This window comes from Lactuca virosa, chromosome 6 (assembly GCF_052849685.1).
Source record: "Lactuca virosa cultivar CGN04683 chromosome 6, Lactuca_virosa_CGN04683_v6, whole genome shotgun sequence".
NCBI classification, from domain to species: Eukaryota; Viridiplantae; Streptophyta; class Magnoliopsida; order Asterales; family Asteraceae; genus Lactuca; species Lactuca virosa.
The window spans coordinates 20,010,998-20,028,280 of record NC_136431.1 but is presented as its reverse complement, the minus strand read 5'-3'; the positions used below and the strand labels follow the sequence as shown (position 1 = coordinate 20,028,280).

At 37.0% G+C, this 17,283-nt stretch overlaps 1 protein-coding gene and 1 pseudogene across 2 annotated transcripts; both read right to left on the bottom strand.

The window, feature by feature from the left end:
• Positions 1 to 5,514: 5,514 nt before the first annotated feature.
• On the bottom strand, positions 5,515 to 7,931 carry LOC145120741 (GDSL esterase/lipase At4g10955-like; annotated as a pseudogene). The gene is made up of 3 exons (XR_013714346.1): positions 7,549 to 7,931; positions 6,787 to 6,886; positions 5,515 to 6,707 (listed from the first exon to the last, which is right to left on the bottom strand). The product of XR_013714346.1 is annotated as a GDSL esterase/lipase At4g10955-like (transcript).
• A 2,512-nt stretch (positions 7,932 to 10,443) lies between these two features.
• Positions 10,444 to 12,810, bottom strand: LOC145121170 (GDSL esterase/lipase At4g10955-like). Its single transcript, XM_079056955.1, has 3 exons — positions 12,564 to 12,810; positions 11,809 to 11,910; positions 10,444 to 11,560 (listed from the first exon to the last, which is right to left on the bottom strand). Exons 1-3 carry the CDS (start codon positions 12,572 to 12,574, stop codon positions 10,600 to 10,602), a joined length of 1,074 nt encoding a protein of 357 aa, XP_078913081.1. The 5' UTR covers positions 12,575 to 12,810; the 3' UTR covers positions 10,444 to 10,599.
• Between the last annotated feature and the right edge of the window lie 4,473 nt (positions 12,811 to 17,283).

Sequence of the window (17,283 nt, the reverse complement as noted above, 5' to 3'; positions counted from 1 at the left end):
GCGTTCCGGACTCGTTATGGACATTACGAGTTTGTGGTGATGCCATTTGGGCTCACCAACGTGCCAGCAGGTTTCATGGACCTGATGAATCGGGTCTGCAGACCGATGCTCGACCGCTCGGTCATCGTGTTTATATATGATATTTTGGTGTACTCTAAGACCCGAGAGTAGCATGAGGAACATCTTCGGGAGTTATTGGGAGTTTTGAGGCGGGAACGGCTTTATGCCAAGTTCTCGAAATGCGAGTTTTGGTTACGAGAGGTCCAGTTCCTCGGACACCTCGTGAACCAGGAGGGGATTTTGGTCGATCAGGCCAAAATCAAGGCGGTCATGCAGTGGGAGATTCCAAAATCTCCCTCGGATATCAGGAGCTTTGTGGGTTTAGCAGGGTACTACTGGAGATTCATACAGGATTTCTCCAAGATTTCAGTACCCCTCACTCGTCTGACGAGGAAGGGGGTGGATTTCCGGTGGGGCCCTGAGCAGCAGAGGGCGTTTGAGACCCTCAGACATCGGTTGTGCGAGGCTCCAGTCTTGACCCTCCCCGAGGGAGTGGAGGATTTTGTGATTTTCTGTGATGCATCAATCACAGGGCTGGGAGCGGTTCTTATGCAGAGGGTTCGGGTTATAGCATATGCTTCACAGCAGCTGAAGCCGCACGAGACGAGATACCCTACCCATGATTTGGAGTTGGGAGCGGTGGTATTCGCTCTCAAGATCTGGAGACATTACCTCTATGGGGTCCATTGTACCATCTACACAGATCACAAGAGTTTGAGACACATCATGGATCAGCCGAACCTGAACATGAGGCAGCGCAGGTGGCTGGACGTAGTCAAGGACTACGACTATGAGATCATTTACCACCCTGGTACAGCGAACGTGGTTGCGGATGCTCAAAGCCGCAAGTCAGCCGGATCTTCTACCTCAGTGACATGTATGAGGATATCAGTGGATTCTCCACATGTGAGCTTGATTAGGGAAGCTCGGACAGAGGGTATGCGTCAGGAGAACTAGAAGTTAGAGAGGATTACGGGTGAGAACACCCGGTTTGTGCGGGATATCTGGGGGTTGTTAACCGTTGCGGTCGGGTATGGGTTCCGATGACTGGTGGGGTTAGACAGATTGTTCTGGAGGAGACTCGTAAGTCTCGCTTCTCTATTCACCCGGGGGCCACCAAGATGTACCGGGATTTGTGTTTGAGTTACTGGTGGCCATGCATGAAGCAAGAGATCGCTTGGTATGTCGAGAGGTGCTTGACCTGCAGGATGGTCAGGGCCGAGCATCAGAGGCCGCATGACAAGTTACAGCCTCTGGAGGTTCCCATGTGGAAATGGGAACAGATCACGATGGATTTTATTACCAAGCTGCCGAGAACGACAAAGGGTTTCGACGCTATTTGGGTCATCGTGGATCGACTGACTAAGAGCGCCCACTTTTTAGCGATACAGGAGAGTTCATCGGCCAAGAAGTTGGCCGAGGTATATATCCGCGAGATTGTTGCTCGCCATGGGGTACCGGTCTCTATCGTTTCAGACCGTGATGTTCGGTTTACCTCCCGTTTCTGGCAGAAGTTCCACGAGGAACTGGGCACGCGGCTGCATTTCAGTATAGCCTACCATCCGCAGACAGACGGCCAGAGTGAGCAGACCATACATACTCTCGAGGATATGCTGAGAGCCTGCGTTATCGATTTCGATGGGAGCTGGGACTCCTACCTGCCGCTTGCAGAGTTTTCCTACAACAACAACTTTCATTCCAGCATAGGTGCCCCACCTTATGAGCTGTTGTATGGACGTAGATGCCGCACCCCGGTCTGCTGGGGCGAGGTTGGTCACAGGGTGATGGGTCGTACCGAGGTAGTCCTGCAGACTACCGAGATGATTCAGCAGATCAGACAGCGGCTGCAGACCGTGCAAAGTCAGCAGAAAAGCTACACCGACCGACGCCGATCTGAGTTGGAGTTTCAGGTCGGTGACATGGTACTCCTGAAAGTCTCACCCTGGAAGGGTGTGATTCGATTCAGGAAGAGGGGGAAGTTGGGTCCCCGATACATTGGGCCGTTCAGGATTATTGTCAGGGTGGGAATGTTGGTGTATAGACTAGATCTTCCTGAGGAGCTTAGTCAGATCCACAACACTTTCCATGTGTCACAGTTGCGGAAGTGCGTGTTAGATGAGGAGGCAGTAGTATCTTTGGATGATATTCAGGTCGATGAGCGCCTGAACTATGTGGATAGGCCCGTGGCCGTTCTTGAGAGGACGGTGAAGGTTCTGCGGAACAAGGAGATACCTTTGGTAAAGGTATAGTGGGAGCATCGGAGAGGGTCCGAGTGGACGTGGGAGCCGGAGGCTGAGATGCGGGAGCATTACCCGGAGTTGTTCACCGCAGCGGACTTCGAGGACGAAGTCTAGTTCAAGTGGGGGAGAATTGTAACGCCTCGATTTTCAGGTACGAACTTTAAAAGCTTTATTTGCATTATGAAGGGCCTACTCGACGAGTTGATGCTATGACTCGTCGAGTGGAAACGTTTTTGGCCACGCCATTTAAGTGACCTACTCAACGAGTCGGTGGACCCGATTCGACGAGTTGGAGTTGGGGGATGAAACCCTAATTTCCAGGGTCTAGCACCCTATTTAAAGGATCATTAGCCTCCTTTGGCCTCCCCTCACCGCCCCCTTGAGCTCTAAAACCCTAATTCGAGTGTGCTCTCCATTTTGTGTGATTTTCAAGCTTGGGAGGTGAATTGGAAGAAGAAGGCTTGAAGTATAAGTGGATTGAAGCACAAAGGAGTTGGTGGATCTAACTCTTCTGCTTATTGGCATCAGTTTGAAGGTAACAAGTTGTTACCTTGGCTTTCCTCTTTCTAGATCTCTTCATGTTTAATATTAGGGCTTTTCTAGCATGTATGTGAACCATTTTCGGGTATGAGCTAGGATTTGAAGTTGCAACTTCAGATCTGAGCTTATCTTGGTCTCTATAGCTATAAAGTTTCCAGCTTTAGCAAATAATATGAGCCACCCCCTTTGAGTTAAACGCCATTTTAAGCCTAAATTTCGGATTCTAAGCGTTTAAGACCTTGCATGCACGTAAAGTTTGCAACTTTACGTGATAAACATGCCTTAGGAAGCTAGATTTACAATTTGGAGCTTTGAGGTGGCTTTAAATCGTCTGAATGCGTAATGGACTGAAGGGACTCGACGAGTTGCATGGTCAACTCGACGAGTCGGATGAAGATTGCCTGAGGATGGTTTCTGCATGGACTCGGCGAGTCTGGGAGACGACTCGACGAGTCAGATGGGGTCTTCCCGACATTTGGACACGCTTGAACTCGACGAGTTTCCTAGAAACTCGGCGAGTCAACTAGGGTTTTATGACCATGTGAGTTCTGGACGAACTCGACGAGTTGGTACACTGTACTCGACGAGTTGGGTCAACATGAGCTGTTGACCTTGACCGTTGACTTTGACTTTGACCAAGGGTTGACTAGTTTAACTTCTGGGGGTATTTTAGTAAATTGGAAATTTATGGAAATGGTCTGATGGCAATTATAGGTGGTGGAGTTTGTGGCTGTGATTCGAGAGTTTGAGCTTATCACTTCAGTACGACATTTACGAGGTGAGTTGTCCTCACTATACTAAGGGGTCTAAGGCACCAAGGTCGGCCCATAGGATTTGATATCCTAGTAGTTATTGATATGTTGAGTATGTGTTAGCTATGCATGCTAGTTGTTATGCTAGAGGGTAGATCTGTAGGACTACCTGTGTTACTACCTGATTATCTGTATGTGCATTAGTTTTGTTATATGTCGACATATTATATGGGATGGGTTGAGGTTGTACTGTTCCGTGCGGTAGCCAACAAACCCTAGAGTATTCCAGATATGAGCTGAGGGCCGGGCAGGGCATGCCCGACTCATACTGAGGACTCAGGAGTATTCCAGATACGAGCTGAGGACCGGGTAGGGGATGCCAGACTCGTACTGTGGGCTCGGTGGCAAGCCAGATGTGAGCTGTGGGCCCGGAAGGCAAGCCAGACTCACACTGTGGGCCTAGGGGTAATCCAGTCTGTAAGTTGTGGACCCATTACATTTTATTATTTGTATATATGTTATTATTGTGTATCAGTATTTTGGGGGAACTCACTAAGCTTTGGGCTTACAGTTTTAGTTTTGGTTTCAGGTACCTCAGATGATCGCGGGAAGACAAAGGTGTGATCGTACAACTCCTCACTTTTTATGATTTTGTTTCTGGGAGACTCTGATATAGAACTATTTTGAAAATAAATTTGTAATAACTGTTGGTTTCTAAATTTTTTAAAAAGTTTAAATTTGGCATGATTTTTATGGATGTTACAAAGATAACATAAAATAAAAATTAGTTTATTTAGTTAATATTTAATCATTTATAACACGACAAACACGACAGAAAAATGCTAAGTGTCAATTTCGTGTCAAATTTTGAATACGAACACGACACGAGGTCGTGTTTTTTACACTTGACATGAACACAAATTCAATTTCAATTTCATCCCAATTTCGTTTCGTGTCGTGTCGTGTCATAAATTGTCACCCCTATTATCTCCTAATATTGGTAATTCTCATTTTTCTCTGGTACATCACAAGATCATATCATCCTCTCATTCTCTGTTCTTGATATACACCGAGTTTTATCCGATCTAAAGATTTCGAGAGTACAAGCAAAATACTTTAATATGAATATGTAATTAACGATTCTCAGTTTTCCAAGTATTCTAAACACCCCGATTTTCTAACAATAAAGATAACATAATTCGTGCAAAGTTTCCAATTTCAAGACCTACAACTCACATTGGAAACTTTTAACTACTCACTTAAAGAAAAAATTTTGCAACTTCCTCGAGTGGTGCAAAAAGTATGGAGACAAACACTCCATAATATACTTGTACCCATATTTTCACTTCGCGTGTGCAAATTATTGTGACAATCACACCACATCAGCACTCACTTTTTAGGACCCACTCCTAAGTAATCTGCATTAATTGTCTATAGAGTTCAACTTTTTCAGCCCGCCTCAAATTGATTCTCATATCACTATTGGCATCCATCTCTTCCCATGAATAAAATCGTACAAGACCTCTCAAATTTCAAATATTTTTAAGCTGATCAAAATTTTAAATGACTATGATTCCATTGATACATGACAGAGTGCCAACACAAATGTTTGTATTCTCGTATCGCTCAACTTACAAAAGAATATAAGGGATATGATGTTAGACCAGCCCCTACAACCTCTAAACAAATAAGAAGGAAAACAAAAAAGTTGTTCCGTGTTGTTGTTGCTGTACGCGAAAAGAAAAGAAGAAGGAAAACAGATGGAGACTTTTTGTTTATATTCGGGACTCAACAACTACTTTATTGATCAAAAGCAAATGAATATAAATAGCCTACAAAACCCAACGGAAATAAACAATACCAATCTAAAAGCTAGTCACTACTCCTAAAGAAAAAGACACTACAATATACATCACGTCACGTTTTCTCAATTTGAACTTGGTCAAAGTCCTTTATTCAAACATTAAATAAATCAAACCAAATACTACCCTTTTACCCAATAAACCCATGACCCATGTCAAGATTACCCAGCATATGAGCATATTGCTTTACATCATAATGTGTGATATTGAATTTCTAAGTGAATTTTGTGTTCAAATCTAAAAACATGGACATTCAAGATTATATAAACAAAATCCAACACGTTTGACCTAAGAAATAAGTAAAAAAACAAATTTTAAAAAACACCATTTTTAAGACGATAGATACTCAACTGTAGACTCTAGTCTCCAACTTCTGATTACTTATCCACCATTGATGAAACCCATGAGCTGCCTTGAAATCAACAGCAGGAGTCAAATTAATGGTCAGATTCGCTGAAGGAAGAAGATGAAGCGGTTCATGAGACTCTTTCCCAATCGCATTAAAAAAAACACCAGAAATAGAATCCCAGAAGATGAAGCTTTTCAATACCACCAGCACCTATCTCCTCCATCTTTTTCCTATGTTCAAAATACCCAATATACTCTGAACAAATATAATCCCCTGGATTCACAAACAAACACGGGACCCACCCCGCCAATGCAAGAAACGCATCTTCTGGCTTATTAATTTTTTTGTTTCTTTGTTGCTTCGCGTTCCTCATCTGTGCAGATTCACAAACAAACACGGGACCCACCCCGCCAATGGTGGATTGAAAAGATACGAATCAAGCAAGATCCCGGATTTTGCCATTTTCTTTCCCGCTAGCAAAGCCATGGCGGATCCTAATGAATGACCGGTCAACCATATGTTTGACTTTGATGTTTGACCGGATACCAAGTTTTTGACTGCTTGCATGGCGATTTCGAATCTTGATGTTTCATGTAATCCGTTTTTAATGATGTGGATGTCGAGGTCTAAGTCTCGTAAAAAGGAGTTGCCTTTTGTTAATGTGCCGCGAAACGCGATGATGTAAGATCGGGTTGATTCTGAAATTGGATTTTTCAATTTGTAGATAGCACCGAAGATGCATGAGTCAGCATCGTCAATGAGTTGACTGTGTAAGTCAAAGTTAAAAAACTGCCACCATGGCGGTGCAAGTGGCGGCTGGCGGTTTTCCTGGCGGTCTCGTTCTATGATATACACGCCTTGAACTAAACATGATGCAACAGATCTTCGGTGATCTGGATTAGTCCTGCATGACAGAACAGGTTATACTGTGTATAGGAAAGGGGACCAAAGCAAGAATTTAGAAAAGAAAGGTAAAAAGTTACCAGTCAATGGTAGTGAGGTGTAAGGGACCTGAAAGCTCGAAAACTTCTGTCTGAAATAGCATCCAAGTTCTTTGTGGTGGAACCTTGGTTCTCAATTTTACTGAGTTAGAAACGAAGAAAACAATTAAGCATCTGTTGAATCAAATTAAATCATTGCATAAAATGCATTTTCTTTGAAATCGAATTCAAAATCTGGGAATTAGTAATGAAGTATCTGGTCCTCCGTACTTAAATGAAGAACAAAGCAGCAGCCTATAAAGGTATGCATCAAGGGTTGTAATGCATGATTCACTGGTGCATTCAAGCATCAATGAAAGAGGAAGACAACCATTAGTGAGTAGTTAGAAGATCAAGAGTGATTGGATCCAAATCCAATCATCCAAGTACAAATTTATTTTTCCAAATTGAAACCACTTTAGGACCATCTGAGTATTTTTTACAAATATGTTTCATCTTCTGTTTAACTACAATAATAGTGAAGTGTGAATATAACCTAGATCAAACAATTAAAAATTCTATTCTGAAGTTGTAACGTCCGTGAAAACTGAGATCGTTTACAAGTTTGTTCATTTCACATCAACTTCCGTTTGAAAACCCCAACATACAAAAAAAAAACACAATTAAGTCATGTGATCTCATCAAAACCCAAGTACAATGCAGTAATTAGGTTTAAGGGAAATTGAAAAGGAATCGAATGGAGATTAAACGAAATAAAAATTACCGTGTTTCTATGTATAATAGATAAAGCCAAACAAAATGTACCTAAGACTCATGAGGAAGATCTGCGAGGAAGTTGCCAAAAACCCCTGTGATTACTTTGATGAAATAAGATCCGTTTAATCGATTTCAAATTTCAATATGCCAATCGATTTCCGAGCGATGAAAAAGGATGATGGAGATAGACGTCGTTTTGAATCGGTTTGTATGGGTGTCGAGTGGCCTGTTACCTGTAACATCCTACCCGGAAAGAATGGCGTACTTATCCACTTATTCAAACTAACTTCTAAGCTACCAGATATGATCAAAACAAACTAAACTAAATGTGGATTCTTCCAAGTCACGTGTAATTATCACTCCAAGTGATAATCCTTCTGCGAAACTGGTTTGACCACGAACGGCTTCGACCTTCTCGCTTCCATGTCTCAAGAAAATGACTTGTACGTTCAAAAAACCTATCATGTTGTGTATTTTCGAAACCATGAATATGTTTTTTTTTTTTTTTTTTTTTAAACGGTTTCGAAACTTTACAAGTCATTTTCCTGATATTTAAATTCACTTCATCAGCCAGGTCATTTATTGACTTTTATTAGCCGGTTGACGAGAATTGAACAAAAGTGTAAGTTAGTTGGATCTTTTTAGACAAAAAGTTAAGTTGGTTGGATGTTCTTGAACAGACAAAACATAATTGAAGTTTTTTGAACAATTCAAAAATTTTGTTGGGTTTATAGGTCATTTTCTCTTTTACTAGTTATTTGCCGAGTTATAGTTCCCTATATAGAGGATTATATTGCTGTTTTTTTTTCGGTATGTTAAGTTTATTACAGTTTTTTCGTCATCCTTACACAGCGATAACTCACTCATAGGAGCTCATTCTTTTTCGTACTACAATTTAGGCTCTAGAATCAATTTAATTGGATAAGTTTTGGCTGAGTTACAAAGCTTCAAACATACCTGGTTGGAGTTCTTAAAAAATCGACATTGCTACCAGTACCGGTATTCCATATTCGGTACCTATTAATTAGTTATTTCGGTTTTCGATACTTTCGGTCCAACCATTAGGAACAAAGTTATTAAATGAAAATGACCTATGGTTTCTTTGTTTCGAAAAATGACCATATGATCTCCGGAGTGAGTATTCAATATTGTTTCAGACTATTGATGAGATAATCCATAAATGTTTACCAAAATATAACATGTCAGATTGAGGTACATTTCAGCTTTAACATTGTATATTCTGAGATATCCATTCTAGATGATTCAAAATGAGTTCATATAATTAGATAATTAGAGTCTATATTTGTAGTAGAGGATAGTGAGAGCGATTAGACAATTTCATACAATATATCCGTCCAAATTACATATGTTATGAACTAAATATAAACAACAATAGTACAATATACATGTACTATTAACGATCCAAAGTCCACAAAAAACACATAAAGCTTATGTGATAGGTATTCATAAAGTTTTGAACGTTTAAGCCTTTCTATATAAATGTTGATGATTTGTATCAATAATATTATTTAAGTGTAATGGAATTAATTTGATGACCAATGCAATCTTGATGAATACTAAACAAGTTAGGTTGGTGCGGAGTGCACATTTGTTTGAATTTATTCAAGATTCAAAATATACTGTTATTTAGGGGCTCGCCCCTAAACCGACGGGGTCCAGGGGCAACGCCCTTGATAGTGGGGTCCTAGGGGGTGGCAACCACTAGCGGGGTCCGAGGGGCATTGATTTTTTTTTTCTTTGGGGTTAATATTGCTTTGTGGAAAATGCATGAAAATCTGAATTTGAGAAAAATAACCCAGTTTTCTACCATAATCTTGAACCCAGTTTTAGCGACAATTTGAGATGGTGGTTTTTTGGTACTTTTTAGACAAGGTAGTTTTCAGACAAATGAGTTATCTATTAGGGGTGGCAAATCGGGCAATCGTGTTGTGTTTTTGTTTAACACGAACACGACACGATGTCGTGTTTTTTTAATTAACACGAAAACGAACCAATTAAACTACGACAAACACGTAATGACACGACAAAGATAACATAAAATAAGAATTAGTTTATTTAATTAATATTTAATTGTTCATAACACGGCAAACACAAAAAACACGACAGAAAAATGCTAAAACGTGTCAATTTCGTGTCGAATTTTGAACACGACGCCGTATTTTTTACACTTGACACAAACACGAATTCAATTTCAGTTTCGTCCCAATTTCTTTTCGTGTTGTATCGTGTCATCAATTGTCACCCCTATTATCTCCTAATATTGGTAATTCTCGTTTTTCTCTGGTACATCACAAGATCATATCATCCTTTCATTCTCCGTTCTTGATACACACTGAGTTTTATCCGATCTAAAGATTTCGAGAATACCATCGAAATACTTTAATCTGAATGTGTAATTTACGATTCTCAGTTTTCCAAGTATTCTAAACACCCCGATTTTCTAACAATAAAGATAACATAATTCCTGCAAAGTTTCCAATTTCAAGACCTACAACTCACATTGGAAACTTTTAACTACTCACTTAAGAAAAAAAATTGCAACTTCCTGGAGTGGTGCAAACCGTATGGAGACAAACACTCCATAATATACTTGTACCCATATTTTCACTTCGCGTGTGCAAATTATCGTGAAAATCACACCACATCAGCACTCACTTTTTAGGACCCACTCCTAAGTAATCTGCATTAATTGTCTATAGAGTTCAACTTTTTCAGCTCGCCTCAAATTGGTTCTCATATTACTATTGGCATCCATCTCTTCCTATGAATAAAATCGTACAAGACCCCTCAAATTTCAAATATTTTTAAGCTGCTCAATATTTTAAATGACTATGATTCCATCGATACATGACAGAGTGCCAACACAAATGTTTATATTCTCGTATCGCTCAACTTACAAAAGAATATAAGGTAAAAACATGGTCAACACAAATGTGTGATATTGAATTTCTAAGTGAATTTTGTGTTCAAATCTAAAAACATGGTCAATCAAGATTATATAAACAAAAGCCAACATGTTTGACCTAAGAAATAGGTAAAACAAATTTTAAAAAACACCATTTTTAAGACGATAGATACTCAACTGTAGACTCTAGTCTCCAGCTTCTGATTACTTATCCACCATTGATGAATCCCATGAGCTTCCTTGAAATCAACAGCAGGAGTCAAATTAATGGTCAGATTCGCTGAAGGAAGAAGATGAAGTGGTTCATGAGATTCTTTCCCAATTGCATTAAAAAAAACACCAGAAATAGAATGCTGAGTTGCCAGCTTTTCAATCCCACCAGCTCCTATCTCCTCCATCTTTTTCCTATGTTCAAAATACCCAATATACTCTGAACAAATATGATCCCCTGGATTCACATACAAACACGGGACCCACCCCGCCAATGCAAGAAACGAATCTTCTGGCGTATTATTGTTTCTTTGTTGATTCGTGTTCCTGATCTGTGCAGCAACAGCAAGTCCAGCTGTCAAGAAACTGCTAGCAATCCGAATCCCATGTTTCAGATTTTGATCCTTAATATTCTCAAGTGGGGCCGAAAAGAATGGTGGATTGAAAAGATACGAATCAAGCAAGATCCCGGATTTTGCCATTTTCTTTCCCGCAAGTAAAGCCATGGCGGATCCTAATGAATGACCGGTCAACCATATGTTTGACTTTGATGTTTGACCGGATACCAAGTTTTTGACTGCTTGCATGGCGATTTCGAACCTTGATGTTTGATGTAATCCGTTTTTTATGATGTGGATGTCGAGTTCTAAGTCTCGTGACAAGGCGTTGCCTTTTGTTAATGTGCCACGAAACGCGATGATGTAAGATGGGGTTGATTCTGAAATTGGATTTTTGAATTTGTAGATAGCACCGAAGATGCATGAGTCAGCATCATCGATGAGTTGACTGTGTAAGTCAAAGTTGAAGAACTGCCACCATGGCGGTGCAAGTGGCGGCTGGCGGTTTTCCTGGCGGTCTCGTTCTATGATATATACGCCTTGAACTAAACATGCTGCAACAGATCTTCGGTGATCCGGATTAGTCCTGCATGACATGACAGAACAGGTTATACTGGGTTTGGCATGCATTGGACTATGACATGACATGTCAGAATAGATTATACTGTGATTGGCATGCATTGGTCTATAACATGACATGACATGACTTGACAGAACATGTTATACTGTGTTTGAACCGAGACTAATGTGGGGCAAAATTGTAATTTTGTGTCCCACCAAAAAAGGTGGAAGGGGGCCAAAGCAAGAATTAAGAAAAGAAAGGTAAAAAGTTACCAGTCAATGGTAGTGAGGTGTAAGGGACCTGAAAGCTCGAAAATTTCTCTGTCTGAAATAGCATCGAAGTTGTCTGTGGTGGAACCTTGGTTCTCAATTTTACTGAATTAGAAACGAAGAAAACAATTAAGCATCTGTTGAATCAAATTAAATCATTGCATAAAATGCATTTTCTTTGAAATCGAATTCAAAATCTGGGAATTAGTAATGAAGTATCTGGTCCTCCGTACTTAAATGAAGAACAAAGCAGCAGCCTATAAAGGTATGCATCAAGGGTTGTAATGCATGATTCACTGGTGCATTCAAGTATCAATGAAAGAGGAGTAGTTAGAAGATCAAGAGTGATTGGATCCAATCGTCCAGGTACTAATTTACTTTCCCCAAATTGAAACCAATTTAGGACCATCTGAGTATTTTTTACAAATTTGTTTCATCAAACACGCTTCTGTTTAACTACAATAATAGTGAATTGTGAATATAACCTAGATCAAACAATTAAAAATTCTATTCCGAAGTTGTAACGTCTGTGAAAACCGAGATCGTTTACAAATTTGTTCATTTCACATCAACTTCCGTTTGAAAACCCCAACATAGAAAAAAAAAACACAATTAATTCATGTGATCTCATCAAAACCCAAGGACAATGCAGTAATTAGCTTTAAGGGAAATGGAAAAGGAATCGAATCGAATCGAGATTAAACGAAATAAAAATTAGCGTTTTCTATGTATAATAGATTAAGTCAAACAAAATGTACCTAAGACTCATGAGGAAGATCTGCGAGGAAGTTGCAAAAAACCCCTATGATTACTTTTATGAAATAAGATCCGTTGAATCGATTTCAAATTTCAATATGCCAATCGATTTCCGAGCGATGAAAAAAGGATGGTGGAGATAGACGTCGTTTTGAATCGGTTTGTATGGGTGTCGAGTGGCCTGTGACCTGTAACTTCCTACCCGCAAAGAATGGCGTACTGGTTCATAACTACTCCATTTTTTAAATGACAATAATTAACCTACATATATTTAATTTGAGAGCTGATTTTTCTAAGGAACTTGTTGATGCTTCCGATTAATATTTTAAGTATAAATTATTAGGTGTAAAACTTGTGTATTACACGGGTTAATTAAAAAAAATAAAATATTAAAATGTAAATAATAAGTATTTTTAAAAATAAAATTTTGAAATAAGAAATGAAGAAACATATTAATTTCAATTTAGTATAATATTTATTACATTTGATACTTTCAATTTAGTATAATACTTTACATATATAACTATAATTATTATGTGACTTTTTAATTTTAAAAATTAAAAAAAATAATAAATTGACATGTGGATACTATTTATTTAAAAGTTATCACAAAATGACAAATATTAAAATTCATTAGAAAATGACATGTGACAAAAAAATTCTTTTTATATATTAAGGAGTATTATTATATTATACCATTTAGTTTATTTTATATTTAATTTAAGATTTAAGATAATGAAGAGAGAGGAAAATCTTCCCAAACTATATATCCTTTATTCGTTCAACACATTTAGTTTCCAATTAATATGATGAATTTTTTAAATTCAAAAGCTTGGATTTTTTTTTAAACGGCTCTTGAAATAATTTCTTTTGCATATTTGTAATTATAAATAAAAAAAATCAGCATGCTATCAATACTACATAGAGTAGTTATGTAACCATTATTATGCATTGGTCTCTTGTAAAATAAAGTAATTATGATGCAATGGTCACTTGTAAAACATGTGTACAATACTAACATTACTAAATTGTAAAGAGGACTTAATTGTCAAGATTAGGTGCGCAACACAAACATTAGAATTAGAGGGGCCGAAACTAATACTTCGAAACAAAACCATAGAAATAGGTTTATTTTGGTTTCAATCTTATAACATATACTAAAAGTTTTAACTTAATGGTCAATAGTGGGATGGTTTTTTCATGTTAATTAGAGTTTATAACAGAATTAATTAACAATTAACAATTTTTTTGTTAAACAACAAATTATTTTGAAAAAAAAATACTAGATCACAAATCGAAGAGTTGATAAAGATTCTTATTGCCTTATCAACATGTTCATGAATGAAAAAGCTTAAGGAAATAAGTTGATAATTAAATAAGCTATATTAATCATATATAAAACGTATAGTATATAAATAATAAGAAAAACAAATATAATATTACAAATAAACATATTAATAAAGTAATCGATGAATAAGGGTCTCGTACGCTAGAATTTATTCCTCTTTTCTTTTTTGATTTTGGAGGTCTACCCTTTGGTCGACGAATCATAGGCTCAAAAAACGTATCAGATCAAAAGTTTAGTAATCATAGAATTAGCAAATTCTTTCTTACTTTGAGGCCACATTTGGTATCTTGAAGACAACTCACTAAGCAACTCATCAAATTCCTTGGCTCCATCATTATGTAAACCATCTTCTGAATTCAAACACAATGTATCAATCCTCCACTATGGATGAATAAGATCCAATGAAAGTGTCATTCATTCTAAATGGTTTATCTTGTGAGCACAAGGAAGAGCCGTGGTTGCCATAAAATGACCAGTACAAGAAGTCATTGTACCTAAAAAATCAAATATAATAAAGGTTAATGTAAAAAATAATGTTGTGCAAATGTAAAACTATAAGCTTTGTAAATACCAGTTTTTATTTTTTCATATTGCATATGTATCTCCTCTAATGCAAAATGAGACACATGACACAAAATCTCTCTAAAAACAGGTGCATCACAATTATGAAGAACTTGGATTCTTTTATCTGCGAGTTTCACTTTAATCTCATTGAATTCATGTTTGATTGCAAGGAAAATCTTTTTTGTAACATCTTGAAAGCCACCTATAGATACTTGTAGATATTGTTTCAGTTTGGCATGAGCACCTTTAGCCCTTGATGATGACCGATTACCAAAATGCAAATATTTTTCTGTCCATGCACTGACAAACTTTTCCTTTCAAAGCAACCATGTGTTTTTTATGTACTCAATTACAACTTTCTTCGCCTGATAAAACAACTCAAATTCACCCCAGTTATGCTCAAAAATAGTTGTAGTTGTTGAATATGCTACATTATTCCAACTTGACATAAATAGATTAAACTCTTCTATATGTGCAAAATGCTTCTTGCAATTTGCCAACACATTCTTTTCAGTATGCCAAATACACAAAAGGTTTGTCGTGTTCGGAAATACCATATTTATGGCATTCATTAATGTCAACTCTCTGTCAGACATAATCACAGACGATTCACGGTTTTCAAGAGTCTTCTTAAACACACTTTATGCTCAAATATAACTATCTTCATCCTCCCTCTCAAGAAATACAAATCCAGAATAAAAAGATGTATTAAAACATGAAACCCCAATGATGTCAAGGAGCGGCATGTTATATTTGTTTGTTTTATATGTACAATCCATTATAAAGATATTAGAGAAAGATTTTGCCAATTTAGTTGACAAATGATGTGCAATAAACAAATGGGTTATATGCCCTATTGAGTTATGTAAAATATCATAGATAAAACCCTCTTTTTCAAACTCTTCAAAAAAAGCACTAGCCATTGATCGATTGCCCAAGTTCTCCTTGCGGATTTTCGCCTTCAGATTGTATATGGTTCGAGAGACTGCCGGAAGGTTTGGGTTTCCTTGACGCAAAGAAGAAATAATTTGCCTTAGGGGTATGCGAGAAAGCGTCATATTTTTAACACTTTGTACATCATTCGGTGATAATCGACGAAATGATGGATGCCCAGAGATATCAATAGATGGTTCATGGTTGTGAGTCAAGTTTTTTGCCTTAAGTACCCCAACACCATCATTTCCTTTTTTACCTACAATCTGGAAGGGGCAGTTAATCAAACGAGATCGAGTGTTCTTCTTCCTTTTATCTCCAATACACATTCTATCTCGATAGAAACCGCCTCGATCACATTGTAATGTGACATATTTATCTTTACTTGAATCTCGAATAAATACTCCATATCCGTTAGCATAATAAAAATCTCTTACACTCTTTAGTAATTCATCATACAATTCAAATATGGAGTTAGCTAAATAGAGTTCTTCATTTTGTACCGTAGAACTTGATGAATCAATTCTCTATGTTCAATCAATTTTAACACAATCAAACATCACATTTAAGTTTAAATCAAAAAGTTAACATAATCAAAATCAATTTTAATACAATTTGAATCATAATCAATTCAAATTTCAATTTTGAATCATAATCAATTCAAGTTTAACATAATCATAACCAATTCAAATTTAAACGTGGAGTTATCATATGGTCTTAACATAATCAAAAGTCTAAAATATAGCTTCGTTAAACAAACAATTGAATAATTCTCTTCTAAGGTAAGAAAGTCAAAGTCTTGCTCGTTTTTTTCATCTAACCTTCACATTTAAAAATAAAAATCGAACAATTACTGTTATTAATGGAAAAATCCATACCTTTGTCTTTTTACATGAATGTGTTGTTGTTGAGATGCTTAATTAAAAAGCTTTTTATTCAAGAAAAATTACGTATTCAAAATATAATATTTGTTGTTGAAGCGTGTAATTATTCAAAGTAAATTTCTTAGGTTTACCACTAGCATGTGGTCCACGTTGACTTTTCTATTCCCCTTTTTTTGTGATATGTAGACCTATCAATCTTCCTAACCCAATCATGATGATACGAATTGAATATTGACATTTTATTTAGTTATTTTTAAAATTTTTAGTGACTAATAATAGAGATTTTGAAGGTTACCGATTGAAAGATGAACGAAAGTAGCCGTTGATGAAGATCGTCGTGCCGATTGTGGATTTCGAAAGCTTGGTCGTGCGTCATGTATGTATTTTTGGAAAAAGAAATTGGGTATATATGTTAGAGCTTATTATTCACGTAAAGATAGTTGAGATCTCATATTATCAGCTTCTTATATTAATTATTCATACATTAATTAAATAATTAAATGAATTGAAGGGTATAATAGTCTATACATAAAATATTAAGTAGAAGTATCAAAAACCTCCCTAGAAAAATCAGCTCCCATTTAATTTACATCGTTAGGAATAGGGACATTTAGGTTAATTTCATAAAAGCTAATAAGTTTTAATTTTTTGGTTTAAATCAATTACAACCTTCCTTTTTTACATTTTGCTCGATTATCCGGTTTACATTACAATTATATATATATATATATATATATATATATATATATATATATATATATATATATATAAAACGTTTCGAAAAAAATCTTCAATTTTTATTTTTTTCAAGAAAAGTCACATTTAACAAACTTTTTCGTTTAAACTAAATTTTATTCATTTTTTGCTCATGTGGACGATGTTCTTGTTGTTACTACTGATGATTATGTTGTTTTTTATGGCGGAAGATAGACACTCGATTGTATTTGTGCGATAAAGATGGAGGTTCCGTTATAGATGTAATTTATCCATAAA